General features: G+C 42.2%; 1 protein-coding gene across 3 annotated transcripts in view; it reads left to right on the forward strand.

The window, feature by feature from the left end:
• Nucleotides 1-12,959, forward strand: part of golga3 (golgin A3) — a 73,289-nt gene extending 60,330 nt beyond the window's left edge. For all 3 annotated transcript variants that reach the window (XM_084337984.1, XM_084337985.1, XM_084337986.1), the window contains exons 21-25: nucleotides 2,627-2,759; nucleotides 3,391-3,513; nucleotides 8,182-8,346; nucleotides 8,949-9,100; nucleotides 10,954-12,959. In XM_084337984.1, coding sequence (XP_084194110.1) covers nucleotides 2,627-2,759; nucleotides 3,391-3,513; nucleotides 8,182-8,346; nucleotides 8,949-9,100; nucleotides 10,954-11,164 — 784 coding nt within the window. In that variant the 3' untranslated portion in view covers nucleotides 11,165-12,959. The remainder of the gene's footprint in view (nucleotides 1-2,626; nucleotides 2,760-3,390; nucleotides 3,514-8,181; nucleotides 8,347-8,948; nucleotides 9,101-10,953) is intronic.
• Nucleotides 12,960-13,223: the final 264 nt, after the last annotated feature.

A 13,223-nucleotide genomic window follows, 5' to 3' on the forward strand; every position in this document is an offset into this window, starting at 1 on the left:
CCACCTGACCGCCTATGGTTTATTTCTTAATCCCCGAGGGGAAACATGGTTTGCCACCAGAGCGAATACACATATACAAACATGAAAGACACAGTTACATGATACAATACACTACAGGATACACAACACAATAGGAGAGCCTCTTATCACAGTGCTATCTGTGTTCGTTAACATTTTTTACCGCAGCAGGTACAAAGGACCTTCTCAATCGCTCAGTAGAGCATTGAGGCATCAACAATCTCTTACTAAATGAGCTTCGCAGAGCATCGAAAATACTAAACAGTGGGTGGCCTACAAAAGATAAAATGGTGTTCAGTTTAGTCCTGGTTCGCTTGGCTATGGTGATCTCCAGGGAATCAGGAGGAAGGCCAATCACTGAGCCAGCCTTTTTAATGATTTTATTTATACGTTTTTTGTACAAAACAGTGATGCTGCCCCCCCAGCAGAGAACAGCATTGAACAGGACACTAGCCAGGATACCTTGGTAGAATACATAGAGAAGTGACCTGCTGATGTCGAAAGAACGAAGGTTTCTCCGATGAAAGAGCAGAGACTGGGCTTTTTTGAACACAGAATCTGTGTTCTCCTTCCAGTCCAGGTGAACGCCAAGGTATCTATAGGACTGGACTATTTCAACCTCCTGCCCCCTAATGATGACAGGAGAGACATTCACCTTCTTCCTACTGAAGTTGATGACCAACTCCTTGTTATCTCATCGCTCATCACTGTTATCTGCCCACCGACAGTATAGACTGTCATGGAATAACTAAATGAGACAACATCCTATCAATTTGGGGGACGTTGACAACCAGTGTGTTTGAGGGAGGTTGTGATGTGTGACTCAGACCTGTACGCCTTAAAGGAACTTTTATTTTGGGAAATTAGCTTATTTGCCAATTGCCATCTACCCTGGAGTTAGACAAGCGGATACATACCCTTTTCTTCTCTGTGCATGCATTAGGCTTAGGGAACAGCCGCACTGTTAGCCTAGCTTAGCGTCATTCATTGGAAGTAGGTGTTTATGTTTATTTAGGATCCCCATTAGCTTTTGCACTTGACAAAAGCTATTCTTCCTGGGGTCCGGCACTTAAAACAATACAACAATATTCAAGACATTACATCATTATCAACATCAATTACATCATTAACAATCTTATCCTCAGTTAAGGATGACATTGTTGTACAAGATACTTATTAGTATAAAGTATAAAATAAAATAATTAAAATAAAATAAAATAAATAGTGCTTCCTGAGAAGCACTCGCTGCCATCAACATAAATACAATTAAAAAAAAAAACAGTAAATTGGTTTTCACCGCTATGCCATAAGGGTTCAGTTCATGCTTGTTAGTAGATGGTATCTTAATTTTTTCTTGAAAGTGCTTTTGGATTCTATTTCAGCGAAGTAGCTTTGCAATGAGTTCCATTCCATGATAGTAAGTAAGTCACAGAAGATTTGAGTAGATTTGTCTTGGGTTTAGGTGCCAGTAGATGGCCTGACGTAGCTTGTCTGGTCATATGGTTTTGTTCTTCTCTTATGTAAACTATATGATCATAAAAATACTGTGGTTTTTTGACAACTTGAAAATGTCTGAGAAAAGTAATGAGACGAGATTGCAGATGTTTCTCAACCGGAAGCCATGATGCATTTCTGTGCATAACTCTAATATTAGTGCGCTTTGAACAGTGGAGAGCTCGTCTGGCAGCCTTATTTTGAGATATTTGTAGTTTCTGTATATGTGTTTTTGCTGCTGATGACCATATGACCGGACAGTACTCAAGATGTGACAACCAGAGCCTGGAAGACTTATTTCAAAGTGGTTGGTGTTAAATACTTTGTGCATTTTCTTGTCACAGCTATGCTCCTTCCTATTTTTGTTACGTTACTGTTAATTTGCTTTGTCCACTTTAAACCAGAATCAAGAACCACGTGTATTTACCACATGGAGAAATAAAAGATAAAGAAAAAAATTAGACATTTGTTTTCTAAGCGGATGTATACTTGGAATTTTTTGCCGAACCACTGTTGCCTGGGCGCACTGTTGCCTCAAAAGCCCTGTTGTCTTTTGAAAAAGAAAAACGTTCAGTGAATGACGCTAGGCTAACGGTGCGACTGTTCCAGCCTAATGCATGCACAGAGAATAAAAGGGTAACGTTAGGATATGCATCTGCTTGTCTAACTCCAGGGTAGATGGCAAATTTCCCAAAAAGTTGGCGTGGAAAGGTAAACGTGGAAATGTTGTCTTTTGAAAAAGAAAAACGTTCAGTGAATGACGCTAGGCTAACGGTGCGACTGTTCCAGCCTAATGCATGCACAGAGAATAAAAGGGTAACGTTAGGATATGTATCTGCTTGTCTAACTCCAGGGTAGATGGCAAATTTCCCAAAAAGTTGGCGTGGAAAGGTAAACGTGGAAATGCGTGCTCAAGGTAACTGGGCCAATCACAGCGCTCCCTGTACTCCGTTACACTTGTAGATGTAGGTTCTGCCCGTAGACTCCTTGACCGACGTCAGGAACGGCGACGCCACCGGCAGAGCTCCGACGCCGGTTTCACATCAGAGTATAAATGGAATTTGACCGCGTCCTGTTAATCCTATGCCCTTTTCATTGTCCGTTGCCCCTGCAGAGCTCAGGATGAGCAACACTCTCAGGAAGTGTCCACGTTCCAGGAGGAGCTGGCCGAGGCGCACTACCAGCTGCAGGTCCTGCAGAAACAGCTGGACGAGGAGCTGGCCAAGCAGCCGCTCACCAACCAAGAGGTGAGCTCTATGCACCACGGCTGGCTGGGAGAGGCCCGGCCCGGGGCGGGAAACCATCTCCTTCATCCACCAGCTGCATTCACTTTCGGCTAATGGACTCATACGTTTTACCTGACACTTTAATTAGTCTACCTGCCAAACTGAACTAAGTACAAATAATAACTAACGTACAACTATCCCTAACTTATTTTACATTTACATTTAGTAATTTAGCTGACGCTTTTATACAAAGTGACTTACAACAAGTTTTGTACGACAAGTCAGCAGGAATGGTACAACTCTTATCAGCTGAGTAACAATGTTCATCAAAGTGTTCAGACTTGAGTGCGACAGTGTTGAGTGTATGTTAGTATATTAGGAAGAGTGCCTGACAGTAAGAAGGTTATTTATTTAAAAAAAAAATAATCAGATTTTGATTTTGCCAACAGTATATCTATTATTAGGCTTTGGTCATGTTTCATCTTTTCACTGAGCTTATTGAATGCTGTATTGAATACGTTTAAGATTATTATTATATGCACAACAGTTGAGCTTTGTTTTTCAGTGAGGTGCCTTTTTAGATGGATGGGGGAGAAATCTGAATTCCCAATGACCTCACGCTGACGTCTCACTCACTCACTTGTTTCTTCAGGTTGAGGACTTGAAGTGGGAAGTGGAACAGAGGCAGAGGGAGATCGAGACCCAGAAGCAGCAGCTGGAGATGATGGAGCAATGCAACCACAGGGAGCTGGACAACCTACACACGGCTCTGCAGGTAAAGGATCTTGAGTGGAAGACATTGCACCTCACAGACAGGACCGCCCATAAGGGGAGGAGCTTTCTGGGGACCCCGCTGCCGGGGGGGGGGGGGGGGGGGGGGGGGGGCAGTAATAAATGTATGTTTGATATGATTTAAGAGAGTTAAAGGAACACGCCAACATTTTGAGTAATTAGCCTACTGTCTTCTCCAGAGAGAGACAAGAAGATGGATACCAGTTTCCTCTCTGTGCGTTCAGTAGAAAGCTATCTGGCTGCATGTTAGCCTAGCTTAGCACAATGAATGGAAGCGGACATGACCGGTTAGCCTTCGGGAGAGGTGTTAGTGGCATTAAAGTGTTCCGTCTTGAGACGGAGTTCCGTCCATTTGATTCGGAGTTCCGTCCATTTGATTCGGAGTCTGACGGATTTCCTGTCAATTGGCTACCTGGTATAATATGATTTGTAGATGCATACAGATTGTAACTAAATTGAGCCAATCAGGCGTCAAATATCATGAAAAAGGGCATTTTTTCCCTACCGTGGCCATGCCAAGCAGTCATGGCGAGCAATAATGGCAGGACGCACGCAGCGATTCGAGAGACAGGATTACGCTAATAGTAGAAAATAGTTTCAGTCAAGCGACCTGCACAACCCCGCCCCCACACACACATGCTACTGCATCAAAGTTACTTATGATTAACAAAGGCATTCATTTTGTGGCATTAACGTTATATAGTTACACGTTCAATAACATCAGCGTATTTACCCGACCATATAGCATTGTTGTTGGTCATTCATAGCTCAGTTCCTTCCTTTGCTCAGAGAGCCCGTACTGAATTGTACCCATTCTGCAATCTGTTAATAAAGTTTTCAATCAGACAAATGTATAGAAAAGCTTTTATTATAACATTCGTTGCAGTAAAATCATCATGCCTCGTTTGGTACTCCTGTTATTAGCTCCGGTACGTTTGTTATGGATTCTCTCGCGTAAATCAATGGCGGACTTCCCGGAAGTAAAAAACGAATAAGCGATTGCCGATTGGTGGTAAGAACAGCAGAGGCGGGTGCAAGCGGTGTGACGTAATTGGCAGAATCGACTGTAAATCAAAATTGTTCTGTTGCCGTCTACCATGCATTGCTTTGGTTGAGAGATAGTGCTCTCTTATTAAAACTCATAAACAAGTCTTGAGCAAGACAAGTTAGTCTGTTAGGTTATGAAAGCCAGTGAGTATTGTATGACTCAGACTTCAGCAATAATCATGACTCATGAGCATTATAAAATAAAAACACACATGGCATGGTGGAATACCATAAAGTACCATAAGTAAGTAAAGAGGCCTATGTTCATATCGGTGAGCACAATTTGTAACACAAAAAGGGAGACGTGTAGCCTATTTATTTAATATTTTATTTATTCATTTTATTATTATTATTTTATTTGTTGCCATGCCTAAAATAATAGTCAAGCATAGGGCTAAAACATTTTCATAACAATAATATAATTTTTTGTTATATGGTTATAATAAAAGCTTTTCTATACATTTGTCTGATTGATTAATTGATTGAAAACTTTATTAACAGATTGCAGAATGGGTACAGTACAGTATGGCTCAATACACACAATTGTTAACACATTGGCGACCGCTGGGACCCGTCTAATATAGTGGTTGAGGACCAGCTTTTGTAAACAGACCGGTGTCTTTTTGTACAGCTAAATCTATACTTTATAGTATTGTTATCTGTCCATTCTCATTGTCAATTGAGTTCATAAACCGTCCCTTCAAAATGGCTTAAAGAAAAAAAAATGCATCAATAGGTTGTCATTTTATAGCGCCGTGAATATAAGCATTATAGTGGATTTTGTCTCGTATATTTTCTGGAAGGCTAGTTATAGGGCTAATGGCTGCTAACGTTATATTCAACGGCATTTCCGTTTTACATTATGCTAAAGAAATAACTCAAACTGCATATCATCGGGACTGTCCCAAAGCATATATGCATCAAAGGGGGGGGGGGGGGGCGGGGTACGTCGTTTATTATTATTGATTACCAATAACAGTGGTCGTGTAACTAGCCACATACGCTGCTCGGCTGGTTGCGTATCATAGCAAGCTCTGATCCGGCTGTAATTTTTTTGAAAAAGATCTTACCATGAGCCGGTGAGATACCCCCGAGCATTTCCCCGTTATCGATCGGCATCTGGTAGATCGATATGTCCATTGGCTGATGATAAATCCCCTTATTCCATGGTGAAATCTGCGATTCGAAACGTAATCCATGGTACAAGATGCTGATTCAGAATCCGGGTACTAAAAATATCCATTGAAAGGGGGGGGAAAAAGTCATCCGTTCGCCCACAGGGCATACTGCAGTGGAGCGATGGCGCCCCTAAGAGGATCTGGCCGGTATTGCACATCCTCGAATTCACAGACTAGGGAATATATGCAGTGCCGCTCCGCGACTTTATTAAAATGATATAAAAGCAATAACAACTTGCCACGGCTTTATACGTGACTCTGTCCACAACGCATGGATTCGAAACCCGTATTACCGCGTGGTCGGGTGGCAAGGTGTTAAGGGGATGCAGACATAACATAACATAACATAACATATGACACACATGATATACAGATGGACAATACTGCTACATCTATACATTTATGACATACCAGATTTACAAATACAGTATTGTTTGTGATACAATAAGAGTCTAAAAAAGAGAGTATATACATTTGACGAAGAAACTACATTGGAGGAGGTTGGGGGTGGAGGGGGACTGTACATTGGAGATCGGTGGGGTGGGGTGGGGTGGGGGGTTGGGTAGGCGGGGTGGGGTAACTGTACATTGCATTATCGACGAAACCGAAACAAGTAGGCACCCTTAAAACGCTAATGCTATTAAAAAAATACAGTGGAGGTTAAAATAAGAATATGACTTGGCCTGAAAAAAAGTTCAGTCAGGAGATTTTTTTTTGCTTTAATCCCTATGTTAGTTAGACGATGCCTAGGCTAACCGGCCATGTCCGCTTCCATTCCCACTGACGCACACACACTTCCACTTCACAAACTCACTGCCACTTTACTTTCCTGCCATTATTTTTGTTTACATTATATTAGTTTACTGCCATATCTATTACTTACTATGTACCACTGCTGCTAAAAAGGATTTGCACTAAGTTCTCTTTTACCTCCTATATTTATTTCAATCATACATAAAAAAAAATGTAGCCACTGTTTATATTGTATATAGTCCTGTATAATGTGTACATCATGTCCCATATGTTACTTTATGTTTATAGTGTACTATATATTACTTTATGTTTATATTAGATTTATTTTTTTATATACACCATGGGAAGGCGGAAACGCAATTTCTCTATGTCTTGCACATTATGAGAAGCGACACAATAAAGCTGACTTTGGGGGCGGCTGGGTGGCGCAGCAGACATTGCACTCGTCACCAATGCATGAGACACCGGGTTCGACTCCGGCTGTCGCCGTTGCCTCCGGCTTGGGCCGGCCGTCATACTAACTCAATTGGCAGAGTTAGCGGGTGGAAGTCGATGGGTGGTAATCTGGACGTTGTGGACAGCGACTCCTACAGGTCGGTTGGGGGACGCCTGCACAGCAGAGACAGGAAAATGGCGGGGGTGAGCCTCCCACACGTTACACCTCGCCAAATGAGAGTCTGCGCTGGCAGGTGAAAAGATGTGACAGGCTGCCTCCTCGTGTATCGGAGGAGACATGTGATGCAAGGCTTCTATCCTCCCTACAACCAGCCAGTGGGGGGCATATGCGAGCAACGTTCAATACAGGGGAGGGAAGAATTGGCACGGCTAAATTGGGATGGGAGAAAAATAGAAAAAAGAGGAGGAAAAAGTGGATCAAAAATGAAATAAAGCTGACTTTGACATTCATTGTGCTAGGCTAACGTGCAGCCAGATAGCTTTCTACTGAATGCACAGAGAGGAAACTGGTATCTATCTTCTTGTCTCTCTCTGGAGAAGACGGTAAGCTAATTTCCAAAAATGTTGGCATGTTCCTTTAAGCATGTTTGGTGAGGGCCCATTCACTGGACTTTTTTTCAGGGGCCCAGCCATTTATGTGTTGGGGCCTGCTAACAGATACAGACCTTCTGGATAGCTATTTGGACAAAACTTGGGAAAGAGAGACTTGGAATCATCGTCTTTCTCAAGCACCCTTCAGAGGATCAAACCGTTGACCTCCTGGTTACAGCGGGCAGCGGTGGCCTCTAAAGGTTAGAGAAGCGGGTTTGTGACCGGAAGGTCGCCGGTTCGATCCCCTGGACCGGTAGGAAAAATCTGGGCTGGAGAAGTGAGTGAATAACTCTCTCCCATACCCTTAACACCAACTGCTGAAGTGCCCTTGAGCAAGGCACTAAACCCCCAACTGCTCCAGTGGAGTTGCTCAGTGGCCAACAGTGTCAGACTGTGGTTGTACTGGGCAGCTCCCAGGGGTGAATGGAACTGTGAATGTGAAGCAGGGCGTAGCTGAAAAAGAGCATCCGTGCTCAGCGAACCTACCCTGGGTAAATAAAGGTTAAATACAATTAAAATATAATATATATATCTCTAACCACCTTGTCGCCAAAGTATTTCCTCCCTGGACTACCGTCGATATTCTTTCTTTGTCTCAACTCCTAATTGTCCCTGCTCCGTCTCAGAACATCAAGGTGGAGCTGGAGTCTGTGCAGGAGGAGCTCGGCGGCACCAGGAAGGACAAGTTCATGCTGCAGGCCAAGGTGGGCGAGCTGAGGAACAGCATGAAGACGGTCCTCCTGCAGAACCAGCAGCTCAAGATGGACCTCAAACAGAACCGCCTGAGGAAGGTAAGGACACGCCCCCCTGCTGCGTGGAAAACAGGGAGGTGTAGTGGTTACGTTGTTGTTGTTGCTTCCCGCCGGGTCCACCTCGCTTGAAATTGCAATGTATTTCCAATGGACACATTTCTAAACCGTCTCGTTTAAAACAAATAAAGCATGAACATTGGCACGGTGCACCTTTCTGTGTGTATTCATCCACCATCTAGAGCTCAAAATGAAACAATTTGCAATTAATGGTAAAATAATTACGTATAATTTTATTTCAAACCAAAAATGCCAATATGAGTGATAGAAGGGAACTCATTTTGTGCAAAAAGGGAAAGCTTGCCAATGTTCATGAGGCAGAATAATATTATTAGAATAGCCGATAATACATTTTCCCACTGATAAATCCCTATACGGGTGGCCCGCGTGGGGAAACTAAAGTGACGTCAGACTACACCTCCCTATATTGGATGTGTAAGTCGCTCTGAACCATTCTTCAAAGGGTTTGCTTACTGACCAGGGGGGGGGGTGAAAAAAATTTGAACCACGTTCAAAGGGGCCAACGTGGATATTGTCTAAAGTCATGGACCATGGTTGTTGTTGTTGTTGTTGTTTCGGAGCAGCAGCGTATGGAGAACCCGTCCGGCCCGGTGACGCCGGTGAAGATCCCGGACTGCCCCGTGCCGGCCTCCCTGCTGGACGAGCTGCTGAAGCCCTCGGCCTCCGTCAACAAGGAGCCACTCAACAACCTGCACAGCTGTCTACGCCAACTCAAGTAATAATAATAATAATAATAATATACTTTACTCAAGTAATAGTAATAATAATATACTTTACTCAAGTAATAATAATAATAATAATAAAACTTTATTTGTATAGCACCTTTCATACAGAAACTGCAGCTCAAAGTGCTTCACAACATAAAGTGCAGACATATAAAATCACAGTTTTTCACATTAGGATCTAACATCCCAACAGGCCACCTTGTTTATGGTTTGATTCAGTTTTAAAAATAGACAATAATAAAAAGAGTAAGATAGAATAGACAGAGTAAAATAGTGCAGTGCAATAAGTAGTAGAATAGAATAGACATAAGATGATCCTTTATTAATCCCCTTGGGGAAATTATAAAAATAGTAAGATAGAATAGACAGAGTAAAATAGTGCAATAGTGCAGTGCAATAAGTAGTAGAATAGAATAGACAAGAAGTCTTTGCTGAACGTGCTCTTCATTCTGGCTAGCTCCTCATAGAGGGGTTCTCCAGGATGGCTTTTTCCTCATCCTCCTCTCAGCCACCACCTCTAGATTATCTGAGCACATAAAGTGCAGACATATAAAATCCCAAGTAAGACGGTCTCATTTTATGTTTTCAAAGCCACTCGCAAGCTAGATGGGAGCTACAACAATGCATCAAAGCCAACGAAACCAAATGATCTGTTAAAGTTTATTGCCAAGCGATTAAACAATTTGTGTCTCCTCCAGAAATGACAGGCGAGTGCTGGGCGATATGCCCACAATATCATATCGCAATATATTTTCTTAGTTTTGACTGTATCGGGGTATTTGACAGTATTACTTTTTCAGTACAAATTGCAGTGTGATATTTAACTTTAAAAGTATATGTTTTGGGGCGGCTGAGTGGCGCAGTGGGCAAGGCGCTCACCTCTAACGCAGGAGACGCTGGGTTCGAGCCCAGCTCTCGGTGTTGCTACCGGCTTGGCCGGCCGTCATACTAACACAATTGGCAGTGTTAGAGGGTGGCAAAGCCGGTGGGTGGGGATTGGACGTTGTGGACAGCGACTCCTACAGGTCGGTTGGGTGACGGCGGAAACAGGAAGTATCGGGGGCAGCGTGAGCCTCCCACGTGTTACTCCTCGCCACAGAGTTCGAGCTGTTGCGGTGAAAAGATGCAACAGGCTGCCTCCTCGTGTACCGGAGGGGACACGTGATGCAAGGCTTCTATCCTCACTACAACGACCTGTGGGAGGCATAGTCTAGCAACGTTCAAGACAGGGGAGGGAAGAATTGGAAATATGAAATTGGGATGGGAGAAAAATAGAAAATAAGGAGAAAGTGGATCAAAAAAAATAAGTATATGTTTTGCAATGGGTATCCCAGCTCTGGGGAAAGAAGCAGACAAGGGACCAAATGAAGGAGTGAGACATAAAATTGCTTATACCAGTAAAAGTAGAGGAGGCTTATTTGATTGAGCAACAGATTTGCCATGTTTAGGGTCTTAGAAACATTGATATTTTAAACTCGGAATGACATTCAGCAGATTTGTTATATTTTGGGTGCATACTGATGATGTTATATTTTAGGTGCATACTGATGATGTTATATGTTGGGTGCATACTGATTATGTATTTCACCTTTTTTAACGGTGTACAAACGACGACGGTAAGCTAGGTTATTGATCCGGCTAGATCAAATTGAGAAACGACAATGAGATTGACCTTCCTGATATTTAAGCAGTTTGCTATTGCACATGGCAGTTTCACTGTGATGTGAATGACAGTTTTCAGTGAGGCCTCTCATTCATTTCCTTGCCTGTCTTCCCTCTTCCTATATCCAGCCTCTTTGTTTCAGTTGTGCATTGTTTGTCATCCCCCCCCCCCCCCCCCCAGGGAGGAGATGGACAGCCTCCAGAAGCAGATGGAGGAGCACACGGTCACTGTGCACGAGTCCATCAGCTCGTTGTCCAAAGCAGAAGAGGAACTGGCACGACTCGGGGTGCAGGACGACGTCTCCAAATCATCGTCGTCGTCAACAACAGCGCCTCTGAACAACAACGTGGTGGAAAATGATATCCAAGCAGAGGAGGCCCAGCCTTTATAATGCAACAACTCTCTCAGGCTCATGGAGGGAGAGTGGAGTTTTATCCACAGGGGCACTTTTTATTTTAGTTCTTACCTCCCTAGCCCATTATTATTTACTTTGTCTTTTCTTAACGATTGCTGCCAACATTTGGCATTCTCCCATCAGCACAGAAGTGCTTGAGCAAAGTAATACTTTATTATACCATAGCTTTATTTTTATTTGGACTATTGTCTTATTTTTTTGTTTTGTTACGCCATTCATTGTCATATTTATTTATTTACAATTCAGGAATTCCAGTTTTCCGATCAGACAGTCTCTCAGAGGCCTCCGCTGTCCTGTTTTGTAGTCGTGCACATAAATAAAGGCCTAGTTATGAGCGTTTAGCATTGCATCAACACCAGGTGGATAACAGTATGTGTAGTTTTCCTTACTAATAAATAACTTCAACCTACGATCCTGGTGATGTTAAATCGGTGGCTTTGATGCTGCCAGAAATGGCCAACATTGTTTTAAAGCAGTGTTCTCAGTGAGTCACCACCACACCTAGGAACTGTTCTTCCATTTCCTTGTGCCTGCGAGAGGAGACGAGTCATTAAATGATTTACTTGGGTGGTCAAAATGGTTTTCAAGCAGCTTGTGATTGAAGTACCATCTCTCCTTTATTCATTGAATTTCACTGATGACACGCCCGCTTGTGGTCATTTTTTTTCTATTGCCTCGTTAAAATAGAGTTTTTTTTTCTTCTCATGCTTGCTATAAACATATTGTGGGTTCTTTAACTATGGAAACTTGAGGTGTGTTGTCTGGCTTGGACTGTAGTTATGTGTATGTATGAAGAAGCCTTAAGGAATCTTTTAGTATGCTGTAAAAGGACTTAAACGGTTTGAATTAACTTTATTTCTATGGAAAGTGAGCGTGCGCAAGATGTATTATAGGTTATATTGTATGGTTAAGCTGTTTGCAAATCCAGACCAAACGGTTTGTTGTATAAAATATTTGGATGACATCTGACTGACGTTGCACACTAGACGAGCGGAAGCATAGATAACTTGACTGGGAGAGAAAGTTGTAAGATAACTTAAAGCAAAAATGTTACTACTAAAGGTGAGTTGCACTCGAGATGTATTCGGTTTTTGTTGTTACAGTAATTTCCTATTTACAGACAATATCCACCCCTAATTCAGTCGTCAAATTCATTCAGCAGTGTACTCATCAAGGGAAAGGGTATATTCTTTGCAGAGGTTAATATATGAACTTATTATTATTTCGTTTTTGCCTTTTTCTATGGTTGTAATGCATAACTGTTTATTAGTATAAAAAAATGATGATGTAAAGAAATTGTATTATCAAAACCTAACTCGTCATAAGCCACACCAGTCTGGTACAACTGCACTGAAATTCAAGTAAGTCAGTTCATTGGACAATTGTGTGAACTGCTGTATTGAGCTTACCTGTCAAAAGAACAACTATTTTTAACCACACTATATGCTCATGTATTTCCAAAGGGACAACCTTCATAGTATAAAGGAGAACAGTGTGTGCATTTGGAGTGGTACGAACCAACCATAATACTGTGTCAACAATCTAGTGGGACTTCTTTTTGACAGCAATGACTGTGTCCTCCAAGCTACCTTCCACTGTCTGCTAGCAGTACTTGATGATATTTGCAAGGGCATGTGAGCTTTATGCATAAACCTTGCTGTATTTGCTGTTCCAATATTTTAATCTGCAAAGGTTGGAATTCATTCATTCCAATGTTGTAACATTTATATTGGGAGATGTCATTGTACTTATCTCATAAAATTGCACTATTCAACCATTCCTTGTATTTCATTCTATTCAGTAACTGTTTCACTTAATGGTTGTTTAAAAACTGATTGACAAATTGTAGTCCTTGGGCCAAGTGCTCAGATATGACATGTCGGTACCGGTGAGGTGGCAACGTTTAGTTGTGATTTTTTTTATTCCTATATATTCCTATACATCCCTAGATTAGGTTTTGATATGATAGACCTTGCTGACTGGCAGCTTTTTAGTGGTTATCACCTCAAACCCCCCTTTTTGGTATATGGCTCTG

The sequence above is a fragment of the Notolepis coatsorum genome, assembly GCF_963971535.1.
Source record: "Notolepis coatsorum genome assembly, chromosome: 2".
Taxonomy (NCBI): Eukaryota; Metazoa; Chordata; class Actinopteri; order Aulopiformes; family Paralepididae; genus Notolepis; species Notolepis coatsorum.